General features: G+C 38.0%; 1 protein-coding gene and 1 non-coding gene across 19 annotated transcripts in view; one reads left to right on the top strand and one right to left on the bottom strand.

Moving 5' to 3' along the window:
* WAPL (WAPL cohesin release factor) overlaps positions 1-23,615 on the top strand; it is a 77,358-nt gene that overhangs the window by 18,592 nt on the left and 35,151 nt on the right. For 10 of the 18 annotated variants that reach the window (XM_060406432.1, XM_060406428.1, XM_042241198.1 and 7 more), the window contains 2 exons: positions 8,664-9,704; positions 11,660-11,778. In XM_060406432.1, the coding sequence (XP_060262415.1) occupies positions 8,664-9,704; positions 11,660-11,778 (1,160 nt within the window). The remainder of the gene's footprint in view (positions 1-8,663; positions 9,705-11,659; positions 11,779-23,615) is intronic. The other 8 variants (XM_060406434.1, XM_060406431.1, XM_060406429.1 and 5 more) reach the window with 1 other exon arrangement.
* LOC114110896 (U6 spliceosomal RNA) lies at positions 4,196-4,299 on the bottom strand. Its single transcript, XR_003587065.1, has one exon. It is a non-coding gene; the product is annotated as a U6 spliceosomal RNA (small nuclear RNA).

Here is a 23,615-nt window from a genome sequence, read left to right as displayed (position 1 = left end):
TTGGCCTTGGAGTACAGAATGAAGCAGGACAAAGCCTAATAGAGTTTTGCCAAGAGAACACACTGGTCATAGCAAACACCCTCTTGCAACAACACAAGAGAAGACTCTACACATGAACATGACCAGACGGTCAACACGGAAATCAGATTGATTATATTCTTTGCAGCCAAAGATGGAGAAGCTCTGTAGAGTCAGCAAAAACAAGACTGGGAGCTGACTGTGGCTCAGATCATGAACTCCTTATTGCCAAATTCAGACTTAAATTGAAGAAAGTAGGGAAAACCACTAGATCATTCAGGTATGACCTCAATCAAATCCCTTATGATTATACAGTGGAAGTGAGAAATAGATGCAAGGGATTAGGTCTGATAGAGTGCCTGATGAACTATGAACAGAGGTTCGTGACACTGTACGGGAGACAGGGATCAAGACCATCTCCAAGAAAAAGAAATGCAAAAAAGCAAAATGGTTGAGGTGGCCTTACAAATAGCTGTGAAAAGAAGAGAAGTGAAAGCAAAGGAGAGAAGGAAAGATATACCCATTTGAATGCAGAGATCCAAAGAATAGCAAGGAGAGATAAGAAAGCCTTCCTCAGTGATCAGTGCAAAGAAATAAAGGAAAATAATAGAGTGGGAAAGACTAGAGATCTCTTCAAGAAAATTAGAGATACCAAGGGAACATTTCATGCAAAGATGGGCTCAATAAAGGACAGAAATGGTATCGACCTAACAGAAGCAGAAGATATTAAAAAGAGGTGGCAAGAATACACAGAAGAACTATACAAAAAAGATCTTCACGACCCAGATAATCATGATGGTGTGATCACTCACCTAGAGCCAGACATCCTGGAATGTGAAGTCAAGTGGGCCGTAGGAAGCATCACTATGAACAAAGCTAGTGGAAGTGATGGAATTCCAGTCGAGCTATTTCAAATCTTAAAAGATGATGCTGTGAAAGTGCTGCACTCATGCCAGCAAAATTGGAAAACTCATCAGTGGCCACAGGACTGGAAGAGGTCAGTTTTCACTCTAATCCTAAAGAAAGGCAATGCCAAAGAATGCTCAAACAACCGCACAGTTGCAGTCATCTCACACGCTAGTAAAATATTGCTCAAAATTCTCCAAGTCAGGCTTCAGTAGTCCTTGAACTGTGAACTTCCAGATGTTCAAGCTGGTTTTAGAAAAGGCAGAGGAACCAGAGATCAAATTGCCAGCATCCGTTGGATCATCAGAAAAGAGAGTTCCAGAAAAACATCTACTTCTGCTTTATTGATTATGCCAAAGCCTTTGACTGCGTGGATCACAACAAACTGTGGAAAATTCTGAAAGAGATGGGAATACCAGACCACCTGAGAAATCTCTGCAGGTCAAGAAGCAACAGTTAGAACTGGGCATGGAACAACAGACTGGTTCCAGATAGGGAAAGGAGTAGATCAAGGCTGTATAATGTCACCCTGCTTATTTAACTTCTATGCAGAGTACATCATGAGAAACGCTGGACTGGATGAAGCAAAAGCTGGAATCAAGATTGCCAGGAGAAATATCAATAACCTCAGCTACGCAGATGACACCACCCTTATGGCAGAAAGTGAAGAAGAACTAAAGACCTTCTTGATGAAAGTGAAAGAGAAGAGTGAAAAAGTTGGCTTAAAGCTCCACATTCAGAAAGCTAAGATCATGGCATCTGGTCCCATCACTTCATGGCAGATAGATGGGGAAACAGTGTCAGACTTTATTTTTTTGGGGCTCCAAAATCACTGCAGATGGTGACTACAGCCATGAAATTAAAAGATTGCTTGCTCCTTGGAAGAAAAATTATGACCAACCTAGATAGTTTATTAAAAAGCAGAGGCATTACTTTGCCAACAAAGTTTCGTCTAGTCAAGGCTGTGGTTTTCCCGGTAGTCATGTATGCATGTGAGAGTTAGACCATAAAGAAAGCTGAGCACCGAAGAATCGATGCTTTTGAACTGTGGTGTTGGAGAAGACTCCTGAGAGTCCCTTGGACTGCAAGGAGATTCAACCAGTCCATCCTAAAGGAGATCAGTCCTGGGTTGTCATTGGAAGGGACTGATGCTGAATCTGAAACTCCAGTTCTTTGGCCACCTGATGGGAAGAACTGACTCATTTGAAAAGACCCTGATGCTGGGGAAGATTGAAGGCAGGAGGAGGAGGGGACAACAGAGGATGAGATGGTTGGATGGCATCACTGACTTAATGGACATGAGTTTGAATAAACTCTGGGATTTGGTGATGGACAGGGAAGAAGTCTGGTCTACTTCAGTCCATGGGTCGCAAAGAGTCGGACACGACTGAGCAACTGAACTGAATTCAACTGAGGATAACTGTTAAGTTTAGCTTTGTAGGTAATGCCAAAGTGGTGGTTCCCGGTTTTGCTACAGCCAGTTGAAGTTGCTTTACTTTCTCCACAGTACTTGGCATTGTGAATTTTAACTCTTGGTGGTTGTGCAGTAGCATCTCATTATAGTTTTAATTTGCATCTTCCTAATAACTAACTAATGAATTAAATGTCTTTTAATATATTTTATATGTTTATTGAATATTCTTTTTAAATCAAGGGACTGACAAATTGCTTGATCATTTTTTTGTTTTTTATTTTATTCGATATCTTATTGTTGAGCTGTAGGCATTGTAATTCCCCTGCCCCACTGGTCTGGGTAGTTCTCTTAAAAAACATTGTAGTTTTTCATCTTTTCTTTTTTTGTGAAGGCGGGGATGGGGGTGGGGGACACACTGCAGCATACAGGATCCTGGACTGGGAGGAAATTCCCTAAATTGTGTTTTTTTTTTAATGGTTTTAATTGGAGTATAATTGCCTTACATGTTGTGTTAGTTTCTGCCGTACAACAGAGTGAATCAGCAGTTGGTATACATACATCCTCTCCCTCTTGAGCCTCCCAGCCACCCCCATGTGTCGCCCCTCTAGGTCATCACAGAGCACGGAGTTCCCTGTGCCCTGTAGCAGCTTCACCCTAGGGATCTGCTGTACAGATAGTGTAGGTTAGTGCTGCTCTGAGTTTGTCCAGCCCTCTACAAGTCCATTCTCTGGGTCTGTCTCTTTCTGCCTGGCAGTTCCTACCATTTTCGCCCTCTATTTCTGCCGTTTTTCTAGACTGCATATATGTGCATTAATGATGATATTTTTCTCTTTCTGACCGTACTCTTTATGACTGACTATAGGAGATAGGCATCTTTCTGAGTTATGGTATTCTCAGAGCATATGCCCAGTAGTGGGATTGCTGCATCACATGGTAGTTTTCTTTTTCTTTTTTTTTTTTAATTTTTATGAATGATAATGCTAGTGATAGCAGGTAAAGAGATCACTATTTGTTTTTTTTAAAAGGATAAGATTATTAAGCCTGAGGCCATTGTGATTGAAGTTGGAGCAAGCAAATTCTTGACTAGGGAACCATGATTCCTAAGAAAGTTTGTGAACGGCTAGTCCAAGATAATATTAAACAGAAAACATATGCTTTACATCTGTTACCTGTGCAGGTGAGAGGCCCAGCTGCTGTAGCATACATGGTAAAGGAAAGTGAAGTCACTCAGTCATGTCTGACTTTGTGACCCCATGGAGCCTATCAGGCTCCTCCAGCCATGGGATTTTCCAGGCAAGAGTACTGGAGTGGGTTGCCATTTCCTTCTCCATCGTTTTCATTTTTTAAGGAACGTCCATACTGTTCTGGAGAAGGCAATGGCAAAGCACTCCAGTACTCTTGCCTGGAAACTCCCATGGATGGAGGAGCCTGGTGGGCTGCAGCCCTTGGGGTCGCGAAGAGTCACACACGACTGAGCGACTTCACTTTCACTTTTCCCTTTCATGCATTGGAGAAGGAAATGGCAACCCACTCCAGTGTTCTTGCCTAGAGAATCCCTCGGTCGGGGGAGCCTGGTGGGCTGCCGTCTATGGGATCGCACAGAGTCAGACACGACTGAAGCGACTTAGCAGCAGCAGCAGCATACTGTTCTCCATAGTGGCTGTATCAGTTTATATTCCCACCTACAGTGCAAGAGAGTGCCCTTTTCTCCACACCTTCTCCAGCATATATTCTTTGTAGATTTTTTGATGATGTCCGTTCTGATCATTGTGGCTTTGATTTGCATTTCTCTTATAATGAGTGATGTGGAGCATCTTTTCACGTGTTTGATAGTGGTGCATCTTCTTTGGAGAAAGTAGAAATGTGGGACACTTCACAAATTTACATGTCATCCTTGTGCAGAGGCCATGCCAATCTCTATATCTTTCAAATTTGAGTATATGTGCTACCGAAGCGAGCACATTAGTGGTTTTTTAATGGACATTTAATTTTGGTGAAATTTCTTTTGCTTTATGGTTGAAGATAAATGTTTCAGAACATATTATTGAATAATCTTTCCCATAAAGATACGAAGTTCTACAATTAACATACACTGATTTCCCACAGATATTTTGCTCCTTCCCTTGTCCTTTATCAGTTAAAAAATATATTTTGGAGTGTGTGCGAACTTGCTAAAATTATAGATACTCTCCCTGAAAACTGTACACAGACTTTTTTTTTCAGTTTTATGAGATATGCAGAAACCATGAGATCATTCATAAATCTCTAATCAAACCTCCCTTCCCACTTTTTAAGTGTTTCAGCATTCACTTCATTCATGGAAGCCTTAAATTATCTCACCTGAGTATTTTCCTTTATAAAACCATGTATACTCACATTATTGTAAGTACTGATGTGTTCTTATTTTAAAAGGAATCCTCTATTTCCTTTCAAAATTAAGAATCTTAAGGAAATAGTAGACATTTAATTAAACTTCTGTGTAAGGTTGCTTACTGTCTTTTAGATAAGCAGAATGAAGGTTAGAGAGGAAATAAGAGTTGCCAAATTTTTACACATCTAATTACTGTCTTAGGTGTGTAGTTCAATACCATGTTTCTCAGATTCCAAATTCCATGTAGTCTTTTTTTATTATATTTTATTTTATTTTTTTTTTAATTTTTATTTTTACTTTATTTTACTTTACAACACTGTATTGGTTTTGCCATACATTGACACGAATCCACCACGGGTGTACATGCGCTCCCAAACATGTAGTTTGTAGACTAACTCCATGTAGTCTTTACTGTGCTAAATTCCCTCCCTCATATGCTACCTAATATATAAAAGACTGGGTAGATGCTAAAATCTAGTGACATTAAAAGGCATTTATTAAGTATCTTTGAAGATGGTGCTAGGCTAAGTCTTCTTCTGAAAACTTTCTCCATAATCCAGTCTTCACCCTCTAGGTTAAGGAAGAACAGTAGGCTTTAAAATGTAATTTTGGATTCCTTGCTTGAAGCTGATAGACACAGGGTCCTAAGGAAATATTGATGAACGTACAATTAAATTCCATTAAGAAATGTCTCACTAAAAGGTTATTAAAAATATACTCTATATTTTGGCAGAGTTGTTACAATAGTTTGCATTTGTGTGGTGCTCTTTAACCTGCAAGTATCCTTAGTTACATTATCTTCTTTTATCTGTTCAAATTGTCCATGAGACAGATTTTTATTAGCTCATTTTTCAGATGAAGAAATTGTCCCCACTTCTTAGGGTGACTTGCCAAAGGTCATTTTAGTCAGTAAGTGGCAGAGCTGGCACTTACCCATTTAATTCCTGAACTGTTATCTGTTAGAAATGCATTTCTGTTTACATAGGTGGTTTAGCTTAAAACAGAGTTAATACTTACCTTCTCTGTTAAAAAAAAAAGAGTTGAGGGTGTGTACTGGGTTGGACATTTGAGCAAAGATAGATGAGTATGCTTTCTTGCTGAGGTGGTGTGAGTGAACCTCTTGGCATATGGAAAACAGTTTAGCCATCTAAGAACTGGAAATAAGGAAGATTTCCAAATAGAAATGTTACAGAAGCCCTAAAATTGTCTCAGTACAAGTCATTGTAAAAGAAGAAAAACAACCCAATTTTCACTTCCTTTCTCCCTGCCTTGATGTTTTGAGATATAACTTTAATTTATCTGACAGTGAAGCTGGGGTCCGTTTGGGGAGGAAGGATAGTTGAAAGTAATTGCTCTTTTGCATTTTGGGACAGGATAGCCTTGCTCTCTCTTCTGAAGGTATAGTTGAGAATATTTGTTGAAGACCTAAATGGTGAAGGACTGTAGAAAGTATTCAGTTTATATATTAGAATACTGTTGTAGAAAACTTAGATAGCTTTTCTTGGGCAGAACTCTTTGTTGATTTAATTAGCTTTTATCTATGTAATGTATTTCATAAATTTAAAAATTATATAATATACTCTTATAATTCATCTGTAAGATTATGCTATGTAATTGAATACATGAATAAATTATATGTGCTAGTGACATAACTTTTAGTGACAGTACTTCATTCTGTAGAGCTCTTTATTACTCTTTGCACTTGAATATATAAAGGTATGCTCACAACAGAGTGGGATTTACATGTGAAAGGCAGCCCATGAGAATACTCTGAAATGGGAGTGGTAGGTAAAACTTGAAGTAGTAATTTTTAAAAACGTGAATAATAAAGTTTATTGTTATCGTAAAACTTTTGTCAAAAGGATGTTTTTACATAAAACAGTTAGAAATAGCTTAAATAAATTTTAACATTAAGACAATGCTGTGTAGCTATAAAAATGGTGTAGTATGATATTTGATGACATCTTATACACATCTTTGTAGCTAAGCATACAAAGCATTGCCATAGGCGTTTGTTAGCAATTAATTCCATTAATGCTCTAAAGTAGTATGGGTCAGTTGCTTCCCTTTTGAACAGAGGAAGAAATTGAAACCCTCAGGAAAACTCCCTAAGTTAAGGGTCTTCTCTGAGCCCTACACAGGTCTCCAGATTGAGCTACTGATATTCTTTCCACTTGTTATAAAAGCAGTGGTATCTTTTCTTAAGGTTTGGTTTTAAACTTGCCTTTGTTTCAGCCCCTTTTAAAAATGTATCAGATGTTAGAGTCAGCTATTAATTGTTAGCTTTTCAGTATTTTATGCTTAGTGATACGATACTTCTGAGATTATGAAAACTATAGTTCCTTGCCTTTGCCTGGGAAATATCTAAGAATAAAGCACGTATACCTGTAAATTAGATGCCTTCTAAAAGTAAGTAAATATAAACTACATTTACAACCATTGGGTAGCATTAAAAATTGTATAGTGGATTCATGTAAAGCATCCCTTTGCTTGCATTTGATGATTTGTTAATTGAGATTTGTAAAGGACTTTTATAAATGTAGGTTTTTTTGCAGGTTTTTTTCTTCATAACTTTATTAATTTATCATAAATATTGAACCTGGGATTTTCTACCATCAAGTACTTGAAGAATTAATTATAATACCGATTTGAATCACATTTCCATCTCTTATTTAGAAAGATTAAAACAATATTTCTAATGTCAAAATTAAAGACAACAAAAATGGATTCCCCAGCTATAAAATGAATAGGCAATTCGTGATTTACCACTGGCTGATACGGATAAATAAGGGCTTCCCTGGTGGCTCAGTGGTAAAGAATCTGCCTGCGGTGCAAAGACGCAGGAGGCCCTGGGTTCGATCTCTGGGTCGGGATGATTCCCCTGAAAGATTGCATGGCAGTCTGCTGCAGTATTCTTGCCTGAATAATCCCATGGACAGAGGAGCCTGACAGGCTACAGTCCACAGGGTACGAGTCAGATACGACTGAAGCGACTGAGCGTGCAGCAGGATATGGATAAATAACCACTGTAGCCATGAAACTTAGGCATCAGAGGCACTGTTTAAAAAAAGCGTTGAAATTATGTGGCTTTCATGATCAGAAGAAGGAATGAAAAGCAGAGTTGACTACAGAAACCTGAATCTGGAACAGGTTTCTAGACAGAACTGACATGCCATATGGACAACTCTACTCAGGAGAAATAGGCACTGCCAGAATGTCTTCATTAATTGTATTACATTGTTTCATTTCATTCGCTCAGTCCTGTCCGACTCTTGCGACCCCATGAATTGCAGGGCGCCAGGCCTCCCTGTCCATCAGCAACTCCCGGAGTTTACCCAAACTCATGTGCATCAAGTCAGTGGTGGCATCCAGCTATCTCATCCTCTGTCATCCCCTTCTCCTGCCCCCCTAATCCCTCCCAGATCAGGGTCTTTTCCAGTGAGTCAGCTCTTTGCATGAGGTAGCCAAAGTATTGGAGTTTCAGCCTCAGCATCAGTCCTTCCAGTGAACACCCCGGACTGGTCTCCTTTAGGATGGACTGGTTGGATCTCCTTGCAGTCCAAGTTACATTGTTTAGGTTCTAAATAATTTTTAGTTTAAGCATTTTTGTTTGAAAAATCTACTGTACCTCTGAGAAGGTTTGACTATGTGTATGTCATTCTGAATTGATCCTGTTGTTTAACACTGCTGAAATCTCTTAAATTGAGGGTGACAATTTTAAAGGGACTTGGATGCCTAGGGAGAGGTCAGTAGAAGACATGAGAGCTATATATTGAAAAGGTAGAAGAATAAATTGTCAGATACATAAACATTTATTTTTTTCCACAATTTAAAATTATTGTAATTATTTCAAAATTAAATGACTTCTATTAATTAACCAAATGTCCCTTTTATTAACTTTTACATTGATACCACTCATATTTTTATCCTTTGACCTATTTTTCATTTTTATAGATAAAGTGGAGAACTTTAGTGAAGAACATGAAAAGAATAGTCACCATATTTACAAAAATGCTGAAGACAGTACTAAGAAACACAATGCAGAAACTACAGTGGCTTCTGGATACAAAGCTGATGAAATCAAGGAAAATGATACTTGGAATTCCCAACTTGGGAAAAGGTCAGAATCGCCATCAGAAACATCATCAATCAAGGGATCTGTAAGAACTGGTTTATATGAATGGGATAATGATTTTGAAGACAGCAGATCTGAAGATTGTATTTTAAATCTGGATAGTGATCCACTTTTGGAGATGAAGGATGAGGATTTTAAAAATCGATTGGAAAATCTAAATGAAGCCATTGAGGAAGACATGATGCAAAGTGTTCTTAGGCCAAGCAACTGTAGGACGTACTGTAGGGCCAATAAAGCAAAATCCGCACAAGGAGCGTCGAATTTTGATAAGCTGATGGACGGCACCAGTCAGGCCTTAGCCAAAGCAAACAGTGAATCAAGTAAAGATGGCCTGAATCAGGCAAAGAAAGGCAGTGTAAGTTGTGGGACCAGTTTTAGAGGGACGGTTGGACGGACTAGAGATTATACTGTTTTACATCCATCTTGCTTGTCAGTTTGTAATGTTACCATACAGGATACTATGGAACGCAGCATGGATGAGTTCACTGCTTCAACTCCTGCAGATTTGGGAGAAGCTGGCCGGCTAAGAAAAAAAGCAGATATTGCAACATCTAAGACCACTACTAGATTTCGACCTAGTAATACTAAATCTAAAAAGGATGTTAAACTTGAATTTTTTGGGTTTGAAGATCATGATGAGACAGGAGGTGATGAGGGAGGTTCTGGGAGTTCTAACTACAAAATTAAGTATTTTGGCTTTGATGATCTCAGTGAAAGTGAAGATGATGAAGATGATGACTGTCAGGTGGAAAGAAAGACAAGCAAAAAAAGAACTAAAACAGCTCCATCACCCTCCTTGCAGCCTCCTCCAGAAAGCAATGATAATTCCCAGGACAGTCAGTCTAGTTCTAATAATGCAGGTAAGACTTAAAAAACTAAATGTGTTTTTCAGGCTTAAATAATAGTTACTTAGTTTTCTCCTTGATAGCTTGTAACTTGTTACTACATTTAATTTCAACAGAAATACCTATTTAGTGCCAAAGATTACCTTATCTAAAGATACAGCATTTTAAATGGAAATAAAGTCCCACCTTGTAAGGAACCAATTTGTAAATTGAGGAGTCTTTTCATATTTGTATTTTAATTCTGCCATTGGCAGTTGAGAATTTTAAAATTGTGTATATTTGTGTGTACACAGAGATACCAAACATCTTGATGTTTTAGCTTGGAAAAACTAAACCCAGTGGAGACAGAAGGATAGACTTTGGTCATATAGAATTGTATTGATATTAGATGGTTGAAATGAGGGAAATACCTTGAATTTATAAAGTTGAGATTAAATCTTAATCTTCAGGATCACTCTTGTAAGTTGACTTAATAAAATTGAAAGATGCTAACTAAATGGTTTTGCATTCTTATCAGTGAAATTAATTTGTCCCTTAAGATAGTAGGACTCGTTATGACTTGAGTTGATAGTTTCCACTGAAAGATAAAAGAAATAGCTTAGCCTTGCTATGAGTAAGTCATTACTTGACAAGAACATTATGATGTGAATTGACTGTTGAGGAAGAGTGTATGAAAGCCTCTGTGATACAGGGGCTTATATTTATTTATATTTAACCAAATACATTTTTCTTATATTGGTTTTCTTGTTAAAGCTTTTGTCCTTTTAGGGTCATAGAACAAGAATCATGGTGAATTAGAGCTATCATAGGTTTCTATGTATCATGTCTCTCATAGAGTATGTCATACTTGAGACTACTTACCATTTTGCTTCAGTTGGCCTAAAAATAATTTTGCTAGATTAGAATCATTCTTATTTTCAAAACTAGAATTATACAAGAGTACCCCCTAGCAGCCTGCCTTATTCCCCACTAGAAAAAATAAGACTATTTTCAGAATTCATCCCATGTTGTCTTGAATCCCTTCTGAAGAAATGAAGTCTGCTGCATCTTTGCCAGTCACTTGAGCTACGACTGGGCAGACAGCTTTATAGTTGCTTTCTCAGGAGGGTGATTAGTAACTGAATACTGAAACCTGAACTCCTGTCCTGCTACAACCTACTTAGTTAGCTTCTATGCTAACCTTGATAGCAGGTTGTCCTAAATCATTAGACTCCCTTTCAGAAATGTCAAGTTGATAGCAAATAACGTTTAAAAATTAGAGACCGTTTGATTGATTAGTTGGAATCTAAGTCTTTATACAGTGTTTGAAACAGCAGTTTTAAGAGTTAGGATAGAGAAAAGTCTCCCTTTTTTACCCCCTCTTTTTTTTGTTTAGGCTAGGGAAAAAATACAACCATTTGGAAACTAATATAATTCTTTGGTTGATTTTGTGAGAATGCCACAGACCACTGAACTACATTGTACTAGGTTATTCTGTATCTTCTTCCAAGGATAGCTGTATCCTTTTTTTTTTTTTTAATGTGGCTTCTGTAGATGTTAAACAGGCATTCCTTGAAGGCCAACATGATTCAGTGTACTTCTAGAAAAATGTTACAGGTACATATCACCTGTTGGTGTGTGCGTGTGTGTATTTTAAACTAGACTGCTAATTTTAATGTTGATAGATAACAAGCAGTTATATGAACATTGAAGAAAAAATTATTCTGGAAAAGAATTGATTTTGCTGATAAAACTGGAGCACATACACTGCAACCAAGTTTCTGATTTTCTTCTAGAGTAGGAGGGTACAAGCAGGGAGTGAGTATGGGAGAGTGAGAATAATATCATTGGAGTATTTCGTCAGCTTTGTGTTGTTTTTATTTTATCTTTTCCTCCCCACAGTGTGCTTCTTTCTCCCCAGAATATTCATTAGTTGTCTGGTAGATAATTTGAAATAATAGAAAGCTAGCTAGTTTTGATTACCATTTCAGAACACTTGGATTTTACAGAGGACTTGCCTGGTGTGCCTGAAAGTGTGAAGAAGCCTCCAAATAAACAAGGAGATAAATCAAAGGAAAATACCAGAAAGATTTTTAGTGGCCCCAAACGGGTAAGTAAAGCCCTATCAGTGATTTGTATTTTTGTTGTTGGAGGGCTTAACTCTTAATTTTTTAATTTAAAAATAACCAACAAACATCATGGCAATATAATTTTGTCTTTCGAAGGCTATATGGGAGTCATTTTGTAAAAGCATTGTTACCATGTTTTGAAGTGTGGTAGAACATACATAACATGCTCTTTCATTATATGCAAGTATACAGTTCAGTGACATTAACCGTTAACAAATAGCTCCATTGAATGACAACTCCACCTTGACCTGCCCAACCCCTGGTAAATACTATTTTTCTTGTTTCCCTATTCTAGGTAGCTCATGTAAGTGGAGTCACACAATGTTTGTCTATTTGTGTCTGGCTTATTTCACTAAGCGTTGTTGTCAAGGTGTTCCATCCCTGTTGTAGGGATGTATCATATATCAGGATGTTGTTTGTTTTTTATGGCTGCATAATATTACAGTGTATGTATATACCACGTTTTGTTTATTTACTCATCTGTAGAAGGACACTTGGGTGGTTCTCACTTTTTGGCTGTTTTGAGTCTCTGCTTTCAGTTGATTTGGATATTTAGGAGTGGAATTTTTAGGACATATGGTAGGTGTGTGTCTTTTTTTTTTTTAATATTTATCGGGCTGTGCTGGGTCCTTTCTTGCTGTGTGAGCTTCAGTGGTGGCAAGCAGGGGCTGCTACCTAGTTGCAGTGCACACGTTTCTCACTGAAGCGGCTTTCCTTGTGGAGCACGTGCTCTGGAGTGTTGAGGCTTCGGTAGTTGTGCCACGTGGGCTCAGCAGTTGTGGCACCTGGACCACAAGTAGTTGTCCCGCAGCACGTGGGATCTTCATGGACCAGGTGTTGAATTTGTGCCTCCTGGCATTGGCAGGCAGATTCTTCACCACTGAGCCACAAGGGACGCCCACGTCTGTTTTACTGCCAGACTTTTCCACCTTGACTGTACCATTTTTATATTCTTAGTAGTGCATAAGCTTTCCAGTTCTCCCACATCCTCACCAACATGTTATTGTCTGAGTTTTCTGATAATAGCTATCCTAATGTGTGGGAAATTTTATCTCATTGTGGTTTGATTTATATTTTACTAATTAATGATGTTGAGCATCTTTTCATGTACTTACTGGACGTTTGTACACCTTTTTAGAGAAATGTCTATTTAGTGCCCAATTTTTAATTAAGTTGTTTGGGTTTTTTTTTGAGTTATAGGAGCTCTTTATATATTAACGCCTCAGTAGATATATAATTTGCACATAAATGTTCCTATACTGTGAGTTGTCTTGATAGTGTGCTTTAATATCAGTGAAGTCCAATTTATCTTTTTTTTTCTTTTGTTACCCACACTTTTGGTGTTATATTTAAAATCATTGTGAAATTGGATGTCTACCTTTTCACCTGTGTTTTCTTCTAAGTTTTATAGTTTCAAGTTTTACATTTAGGTCACTGATCCATTTTGAGTTGATTTTTGTATATAGTGTTAAGGGTAAGTTCATTCTTAGGCATTTTATAAGTCTTTTAAATATGGTCCTGCATAGGTATTGAGAATAATTTGCTTGACTTTACCTTTGTATTTAAAAATTCCTTTACTTAAATAGCTTATATAATGTTATTGTAGTTTCGTTATTGTAGATTGAACTACTTTTAAGCAACTGAAAAATGAGCGTGTCTGTATTATCTGGCCTCATTTTATTTTTAATTCTTTTACCTCTGAAGAGCCAGTTAGGAATCTTTTTAGAGTGATTGTGTTGTACTTTTGTACCCCCATGTACCCACCTCCCAGCAGGGGAAAAAAAAAGTGCTTAATGCTAATTTCAATGGAGCTAACTTGCTCTGGAGTCAGGGGCTATGGTAGTGTGGTGTAATGACTGTGGTCCTTAATTCTTAGGTGAGAGTTTGATTTCTAAAATTGTGTCTGGCATGTTTTGATTTCTAGTGTGAACGTTACCCCATTTTTTGCTCTCAGGATTACTTTACAGTCTTAAAAATTTTACTGAGAATCCCAAAGCTATTTTGATTATATATGTTACTGTTTACCAGTATTTACCAAGTTAAAAGTGAAAATATATATCAAAGATACTTATAATTCACTTATAATAATAATGATCCATTATTAATGTAGCATTTTAGTGAGAATTATTTTCTTACAACAAGAAGTGAGATGAGTAGCAGTGTTGTACATTTTTTGCAAATCTTTTTATAAAGTTTGGCTTAATAAAAGACAGCTAGATTCTTCAGGATCGTTGTTGTTCAGTCACTAAGTTGTGTCTGACTTTTTAATGACTCCATGCATGCTAGGATTCCCTGTCGTTCACTATCTCCTGAAGTTTGCTCAACTCACGTCCGTCGAATTGGTGATGCCATTCAACCATCTGTTTTCTTTCACCCCCTTCTCATCCTGCCCTCAGTCTAATGAGTTGGCTGTTTGCATCAAGTGGCTGAGTATTGGCGCTTCAGCATCCGTACTTCCAGTGAATATTCAGGGTTGATTTCTGTTAATATTGATTGGTTTGATCTCTTTGTGTCCAAGGGACTCTTCTCCAGCACTAAAAATTCGGAAGCATCAATTTTTGCCACTCAGTCTTCTTTATGGTCCAGCTCTTACATCCATACATTGACAGTGCAAAAAACATAGCTTGGATTATTTGGACCTTTATTGGCAAAGTAATGTCTCTGCCTTTTAATAGGCTGGCTAGGTTTGTCACAGCTTTTCTTTCAAGGAGCAAGCATCTTTTAATTTCATGGCTACAGCCACCATATGCAATAATTTTGGACCCCAAGAAAATAAAGTCTGTCTCTGTTTCCATTGTTTCCCCATCTATTTGCCATGAAGTGGTGGGACTGGGTGTCATGATCTTCATTTTTTGAATGTTGAGTTTTAAGCCAGCTTTTTCACTTTCTTTCACCTTCATCAAGAGGCTCTTTAGTTCCTCTTCGCTTTCTGTGATTAGAGTTGTGTCATTGTATGTCTGAAATTGTTGCTATTTCTCCCAGCAATCATGATGCCAGTTTGTGGCTCAACAAGCCTGGCATTTTGCATAATGTACTCAGTATTGTAAGTTAAATAAGTATGGTGACAGTATACAGCCTTGACGTACTCCTTTCCCAATTTGGAACCAGTCTGTTGTTCCATGTCCAGTTCTAACTGTTGCTTCTTGACCTGCATACAGGCTTCTCAGGAGGCAGGTAAGGGGGTGTGTTATTCCTGTCTCTTTTAAGGATTTTCCACAGTTTGTTATTCACACAGAGGCTTTAGCATAGTCAATGAGGCAGAAGTAGATGTTTTTCTGGAATTCCCTTGCTTTTTCTAAGATCTAACAGATGTTGGCAGTTTGATCTCTGATTCTTTGGGATTAGCAGATGCAAACTAGTCTATTTAGGATGGATAAACAGCAAGGTTCTACTGCTTAGCCCAGGGAACTGTATTCAGTATCCTGTGATAAACCATAATGGGAAAGAATATGAGAAAGAATATATGTGTATAACTGAGTCACTTTGTTGTGCCACAGGAAATAACACAGCGTTGTAAGTCAATTGTACATCAATAAACATCTGTTAAGAGACAGCTAGATTCTCATATCCTCTACATTCAGTACTTTTTATTGTATTGTTTTAATTGAAAAGTATGAAGACATTTTAGCTTAACAGTATTTTAAATAGCTTTTTCAGGTAATCGTGGACATTCTGCTTTGATACTACATCAAAATGCAACAAGCAGGAGTTACGTAAAGATTAATTGAAGCTTGGAATCTAAAACCTTGCCAGTGACCTTTTCATACTGTTACATTAAAATCTATTGTTCTGTCCTGCTTTTGAATGAATCTTTTACACATGAGTGTTTTATAACGTCATACACTGGTCTTTTGGAAAATACTGATTACACTGGTTTATCCTAGCTTTCATATGATGACACACTGTGTTATACAGTATCAAAAATATCATTGTCAAACTGAAGCTGTCAAGTTCAAAATAGTAGATAAAAGTTCTCCATAATTTTAGTTTTTGCTTAAAAGTTGAAATTTTTTTCATTGGCAGAAAACACTTCAGGGAAAATGACTGGCAGTGACAGGCCTACTTTGTTCATTTTTGAGAAAATGTCTGCCTAACACCCAGGTCTATGTAAGCAGTTTGTCGGTCTTTCAAATAAAGAATGGTGTTCAGAAAAAAAGTAGCTAGTTCAGCTTGAAACTTGAGCAGTAAATAGTGTTTTTTCTTTGATACAACCACACTTTGTATGCAACAGAAGTGTTTTCGGTACACTGATTTTTCTTACATAGATCATTAGTGCACTTAAGGGTTACAATTTAAATCAGTAATTTTACCTAATTCATCAAGGGCTTTTTTCTTATGTGACAGTGGCATTTTATTTTGATTGTTTATTTTTTTGGGGGGTGTAGTTGCTTTACAATGTATGTTAGTTTGAAACTGGCATTTTATTTTATAACTGGCATTGAAGAATATAACTACTTATATACAGTTCAGAGCCCCTACCTTGATTCATGCTAAGATATCAACAGCTTTACCCAGCATTGCTTTTGCACCATCCCTGCAAACATCAACACAATGAAAAGGGCAGGCAACATATTATTTTTCTGAAAATGGATTTTTCTTTGTAGACACTCTGAAAGTTTCCATGGACCATAGTTTGAAAATTTCTGATTTATAGTATCCTACCTTATTTCCCCCTCCCTCAGCTTTTTATTACAAAAAAGTTAAAATTTACACAAGATATAAAAAAGCAATGTGATGAATACCATATTCCTCTACCTAGATTGACCTCTCCAGTTGTTATAATTACACACAAAGGCACCTTCCCCTTCCCTCTTTTCATGTGTGTGTGTGTGTGTGTGTGTGTGCGTGCATGTTCACATGTGTATTACATCACATTTTACCCTATTTGAAAGTAAGTTGTGGAATTGTAGATCACATGCATTTCTCAAGAAAAAGGACAGTCTTCATACCTAACTGTGGTTATATGATTAGTAATTCTTTGATATAATCTGATGTTCAGTCCATATTCAGTTTTTCTCAACTGTCTCTAAAATGAGACACATATTTTTCCCCCCAAACTGAACTGATTTGCTTGTTATGTCTCTTTAATCTTGAGCAGCCTCTTCATCTTTTTAAAATTCCCCATGACAGTGATTTTTTTAAGAGCCCAAGATATCTGTGTTGTAGAGTGTTTTCACATTCAGAATTTAACTGGTTGTTTCCTGATGATATAAGTCCTTACCCCACTGTATTAAAATAGTATAGTGTCGTAGAACACTGGAATTAAGTTTGTATGTTTGATTAGGCTGAGGTTAAACGTGTTTTGGCAAGAATACCTCAAAAGTAATATTGTGTATGTTGTATCACATTGGAAGCTGTGTAACACCTGGTTATTCTCCTTAATAGTGACTGCCTACTGAACGGGAAAGATGGCTACCTACACAGCTGTCCAGTTGTGATCACTGGATCCTCAAAAATAAAAGTTTATTTTTCCTTTTATAATTTAACTAGTAAGCTTCTGGGTGTTACTTTGGTGCCATGTGAATATTCTATTCCCCATTAGATTTGGCCAGCACAACCATTTCAAGCTATTTCTTGCATCCTTTCAATATAGCCCCATCATCTTTGAGCACTTTTTTTGCTTTCTGCACAGATGATGACCCAGACTTTACTTTCAGTCATGGAATCATTCATTCATCTAAAGATCAGTTCTTTCTGTGGGGCTTAGTACTTAGAAACCCAGAACTAAGTGCTGTGTGTATTCATTGCTTCTAGACTTGTTCATTGGATAGAGCTATGAAATATATTGAAAATAAACTGAGTTGATATTGATAGTTTCATTTCAGATTTAACATTTCAGAATTTTGTATTTCGCTTTCTCGGTTGATTCTATAGGATACATTACTTTTAAATTATAATACCAGTATTACTGTGAGCAGTAAATACACTGAAAGAAGTTTACGATTTCTTTCTAGTTCCTTTTGTCTTTAAATTATTTCTCTAAGGATGAAGTAATAGTAACGTGTTCAAAAGGTTTGTTTTTTTTAATTAATTTTTACTGGAGTATAGTTGTTTTATAGTGTTGTGTTTCTGCTGTAGTGTTTAAAAGTTTTGAAGTAATTTTTATCTTGTGTATTTTAATGCAGTATTCGAGTTCATTTGTACTTAATTTCATTTCTTTAACTTAGTTTTAAACTTTATATTGGATTCATTTCTTTGCTACTAGCATGAGCTAGAAGGCAGCAGTGTACATGTACTTGACCCGATTATGAAGGAATCTCTCTGGCCTAAAGTAAATCAGGTCATGCAACCAAGTAGGCAGAAGACCTATTTACTGTTGATGGATAATGTCAGAAGAAAATTAAGAAAATCATTATTAGTTTATGAAACCAAAAGAGCTATGAGTTTGAACTCATTTGAAAGATGTAATATAGGTAAAGCCCTGCCTTAAAACAGTAGTGCTGATTTAATCCCCAAAGAGGCTTCAGTAAACTTTTGATTTCATTTTTAACCTCCTATTGAAAGAGTTTGCCGCAAACTCTTTTTAAGTGGAATTGTGTCAGAATTTTTTCACTTAGATATTACTACTGTTTAGGTGGGTCAGTAAGCTTCAAAAATGAGACTTTGATCCTGAGTGTTATAGTACTTTAGTGAAAAGTAATAATAATGCTTTAGATCCCATGGAAATCATGTATCCTTATGAAAATATCTAAAGAATTTAGAAGCCTACGTCAGCAAGAGAGCAACAAGAAGCTAAGCAGTATAAAATCCTTAGGTCTTAATAAGAAATAGGTCATCCATTTGTCTTCAAGACAGCTAAAGAACTACTTGAATTAGGAGAGAACCATTGAGAAACAGAAAACACTGAAATTTAACCTATTGAGTTTCAATGAGTATAAAGGAATAGAGCAAATAAATGGGATCAAAGTGTAAAGCATTTATAAATTCAGTGAAAAGAATAGATTTGTTTCATATATAAGAAATTATGATTCATGTTTTTGATGTTAAAAAAGACAAGCTCAGTTCTTCAAGGAGTTTTTATGTAGGTTACCCCCCAGATCTCCAGAGAAAAAGGAAAGGAGGGGGTCACTAGGTAGTGGGTGTAGAAAGTGTTCTCAGCAGTTGCTCCATTTCTCCATTATAAGAGGAATACCCCCTGGTATTCACTGGTAGGACTGATAGGTCAGTGAGAGTATCTGGGTCTTCTCTAATCTGATTAAAGGCATTAATGACCTCCTTTCTGAGTGGTGGAAAGGTGGCCCACGTCTTGCAGTGGCAAATTTTTCTTCTTACCTATCAGGCTTTCTTGGCTGTTTTGGATGGAGTAAATCTTTGTTATGGAGGGTAGCCCTGTACATTGGGGAATATTTAGCAACATTTCAGGCCTCTGTCCAACACATGTCTGGTCCCATTCCTCCCCTACCTCCATGCCCCTGTTTACAACCAAAAATGTCTTGGACACTACTAAATGTCCTATGGGGTTCAAATGGGCCCCATGTCATGTATGACTTGAGAATAAGTTGCAGACTTAATGCTGATTACTCCCAAATATTGGGTTCAGTTCAGTTCAGTCGCTCAGTTGTGTCTGACTCTTTGGGACCCCATGGACTGCAGCATGCCAGGCTTCCCTGTCAATCACCAACACCTGGAGCTTGCTCAAACTCATGTCCATTGAGTTGGTGATGCCATCCAACCATCTCATCCTCTGTAGTCCCCTTCTCCTCCTGCCTTCAATCTTTTCCCAGCATCAGGTATTGAGTTGGCCAACACAATACCTTAGTTTATAGAAATGAGAGTACTTTGCTCCACATTGTAGGCAGATGCTTTACCGTCTGAGCTACCAGGGAAGCCCCATAGCCATAGTATACCCATCAAACCATGTAGTCAGTAACACGGATACAGTAGTTCAGTGTAATAATCCACATAGCCTGTTCAGTTTTCTCAATTGTCTGAATAATGGCCTTTATAGCAGAACAAATCCCACCCCTCCCCAATCTCCCATGATCCAGTCCTGCATCACATGTTGTATTTAGTTGTCACAAATCTCCATCCTTTTTCAGTCTGGAATATCTGTGTCTTTCCTAGTCTTCCCATGGCTTTGACATTTTTGAAGAGTTAAGATCAGTTGAATGTCCCTCAATTTGTGCATATCTGATGTTTTCTTGTGGTTCGGTTCATTTCATTTGCTCAGCCGTGTCCGACTCGTGACCCCATGAATCACAGCACGCCAGGCCTCCCTGTCCATCACCAACTCCTGGAGTTCACCCAGACTCATGTGCATCGAGTCGGTGACGCCATCCAGCCATCTCATCCTCTGTTGCCCGCTACTCCTGCCCCCAATCCCTCCCAGCATCAGGGTCCTTTCCAATCAGTCAACTCTTCACATTAGGTGGCCAAAATATTGGAGTTTCAGTCTCAGCATCAGTCCTTCCAATGAACACCCAGGACTGATCTCCTCTATAATGGACTGGTTGGATCTCCTGGCAGTCCAGGGGACTCGTAAGAGTCTCTTAGGTTGTGTGTGTTTGGTGGAAATACCTCAGAAGAGATGCTCTGTTTTTACTGCATCATACCAGGTAGCACACAATGTCAGTCTATATCATAACTGTGTATGTTAACTATCCCCTGAAGTCTGTCCGGTTCTTCAGCTCTTTATCAAGCTTTTACCCACTGGTTTTTTTTTTAATTTAATTTATTTTTGGTTGTGCTGGGTCGTTCTGTGTGAGCTCTTCTCGAGTTGGGGTGAGCAGGGCTGCTCGTCATTGCAGTGCCTAGGCTTCCCAGTGCGGTGGTTGCTCTTATGCTGAGCGTGGACTCCAGGCCGCCTGGGCTTCAGAAGCGGCAGCATGTGGGCTCAGAGCACAGGCTCAGTGGCTGTGGCTCGTGGGCTTAGTTGCTCTGCAGCATGTGGTATCTTCCTGGGTCAAGGATCAAACAAGTGTGTCTTGAATTGGTGGGTGGATTCTTTACCACTGAGCCACCAGAGAAACCCTACCTACTAGCTTTAGCATTGAGTTTTTCATGAGTCAATCTCTACTCTGATTGTTGTTGAGTGGTTTTTTTTTGTTTTGTTTTAATTGTATTGTTCCTTCCATAGTTGTTATTAGTTGGCCTTCTACTGTAAGGCAGATTTTTTCCCCCCTCTCGCTCATGTATAATAAAGAATATGTGTATTTATATATTCTTATATAAATATTATGTATTCATTATTACATATTCATTTATATATCAATTTCTTTATGTCAATATGAACATGGATTTCTGTTTTATTCAGTCATTTGTTACTGCTATTTATTTAAATAGTAGTACTGTCATTATTTCAGTACTCAGGTTTTCTTAGATTTGGCCTGTGGGTGTTTTTTCAAACTGGCTTTTAACATGATCCACCATTTTGCATTTCCTTACTAATGACACACTAAGATGTTCAGGGCTTGTGATACACATTCCCAGACCTGGAATTAGTTATTTCTCCAGAGACCCCTGTTTTCTTAGTGGAGAATGATCTTTAAAAATAAAATCTGGTCCCAAGGTATGGACATTTCTTCTGGGGTGTCTTTGCTTCTAGGCCTACTTTGAGTCAGCAGAGCAAGGAAACATGTGAATATATGCATTTTCTTCCTCTCTCTCACCCCTAGCACCCACCACACAGACACATATTTATTTCCTATCTGTGTATTTTTAGAAACATCAGTTCACACTGCTGCTGCTGCTGCTAAGTCACTTCAGTCATGTCCAACTCTGTGCGACCCCATAGACAGCAGCCCACCAGGCTACCCCGTCCCTGGGATTCTCCATGCCAGAACACTGGAGTGGGTTGCCATTTCCTTCTCCAACGCGTGAAAGTGAAGTTGCTCCGTTGTGCCCAACTCTTAGCGACCCCATGGACTATAGCCTACCAGGCTCCTTCGTCCATGGGATTTTCCAGGCAAGAATACTGGAGTGGGGTACCGTTGCCTTCTCCGTCAGTTCACACTAGATCCTCCAGTTCTAATTCAACACCATGTTTTATTCTAGCCTTCCCGCTTTCCACATATTACTCCTCTTTTCCAGTATCGAGGAATCTGGTTCCCAGTATCCCTAATAACGTCCTTTTGTATATAGCCAGTTTCCTGACCACACAGGCCGACTCCTCAACTTTAGTGCCACTAGCTGAGGTCCCACTTTCCTCTACCTATCTTCCCATGTTAGAAAACTTTAACTTTCTGTAAGCTTGCTGGCAGTGAGAATTTTCCCCAACTTCACCAGGAATGTAAAGAAGGGTTGTTTATAACAGAATTGAGGGCTGGCTGGAAAAATGTGTCAGAAAGATGAGAAAGGTTAAGAAAATTTCTGGTAAGAACATATTTAAAATGATTATTCAAAAAAGTTGTCACTTGGAAGGCAGAAAAAGTAAAGACATGCTTTGAGGGATTAGGTTGAAATAAACCTGGTTTTAAGTACTTGTTCTTTCTATGTATGGTTTTATTTGATCATTTGGTAATTTAAATTTTTGTTTTTCAGTGCTGTCCTATTCTGATCACTGGCTGTAACCAGTTTCCCTGAATTCAGTTTCCCTGAATTCCATTATTTGTTATTGTGCTGAGAAACTTAGATCATTTCTTTTGCCTGATCTGCTCTTTGTTTGATTTTGATACCTTTCCATTCAGCTGTTGCCAGTTTGCTCTCTTCCTAAGGGATTATCCATATAATCATCCCAACTAACCTTCCGTGCTTAATATTTTACCTTGGGCTTTGGCTGTCTTATTTTGCCAGTTAAGATTATTGCTGGGTCACTGATGAAACTAACCATAATGCCAGTCTAGTTTCAGTTCTCAAATATTTATAACTTCACTTTCATCATTTCCCTGTGGTTTTATGCTGGGCCCATCTGGTAGTGTCTTTTGTTTGACTCTCAAAGGAACATTTTGGACTTTATTTTTTTTTCTTCCCTTTTGTTTTTCAATATGACATAGGATAGTAGGTTTTTTGGTAAGTAAATTAAAACTTGATTATCAGCTTGGTAATAAACTTAGCTGTGTTTGAAAGTTAAAATTGTGTAAAGCTGCAGTTTTAAAATATAGTTTTTATAATTTTGTAAACTTTTTTTTGTTTTGTTTTATAAAATGAGTTTATATAGGTTGTCAATCAGTTTAAAATTAGAATCTTAAAGTTGAAGTGATACACCTCTCACTCAAGAACAGATGTTCATTTATAGTATCCTTCTCTAACAGAATTCTGATGAAGCAGCTTATTCTTCTTCACATTGTTGGTTACCTTTGTTCTGTGTCTGGGGATTCGTTGACCATCCCAGGATTCAATTATCAAAACAGTGTGAGATTTACTATATTCGGGCTTCCCTGGTGGCTCAGAGGTTAAAGCGTCTGCCTCCAATGCAAGAGACCCAGGTTTGATCCCTGGGTCAGGAAAATCCCCTGGGAGAAGGAAATGGTAACCCACTCCAGTACTCTTGCCTGGAGAATCCCATGGACGGAGAAGCCTGGTAGGCTACAGTCCACAGGGTCGCAAAGAATCGGACACGGCTGAATGACTTCACTTCATGGACTAGAAACCTGAGACATAGACAAATGTGAAGCCTGAAAAAGAGACACTAGCCGTTGGTCTGCTGATGAGAGGGTTGTTGGCCAGAGCATAAGAATAAAAAAGCCCCAGGTCGGTGAGTCAAAGAGCTGTTGAAGCTGAGTGTGTTCTGGTTGAACCTGGGTGTGGAAGAGGGTCAGCTTTAGTTTGCTTTTCTTTGTCATTGTTTTAATTCAGCACATAACTACATGCATTTCACAGTGCTAGGTATTGGGGGTATGGAAAGGAGAAAGGTAAATGTCTTAGTGAGGTATTAATAGAA

The sequence above is a fragment of the Ovis aries genome, chromosome 25, assembly GCF_016772045.2.
Source record: "Ovis aries strain OAR_USU_Benz2616 breed Rambouillet chromosome 25, ARS-UI_Ramb_v3.0, whole genome shotgun sequence".
Classification (NCBI taxonomy): Eukaryota; Metazoa; Chordata; class Mammalia; order Artiodactyla; family Bovidae; genus Ovis; species Ovis aries.
Note: the sequence above shows the minus strand (reverse complement) of the source record. Positions and strands in the feature narration are given on the sequence as shown.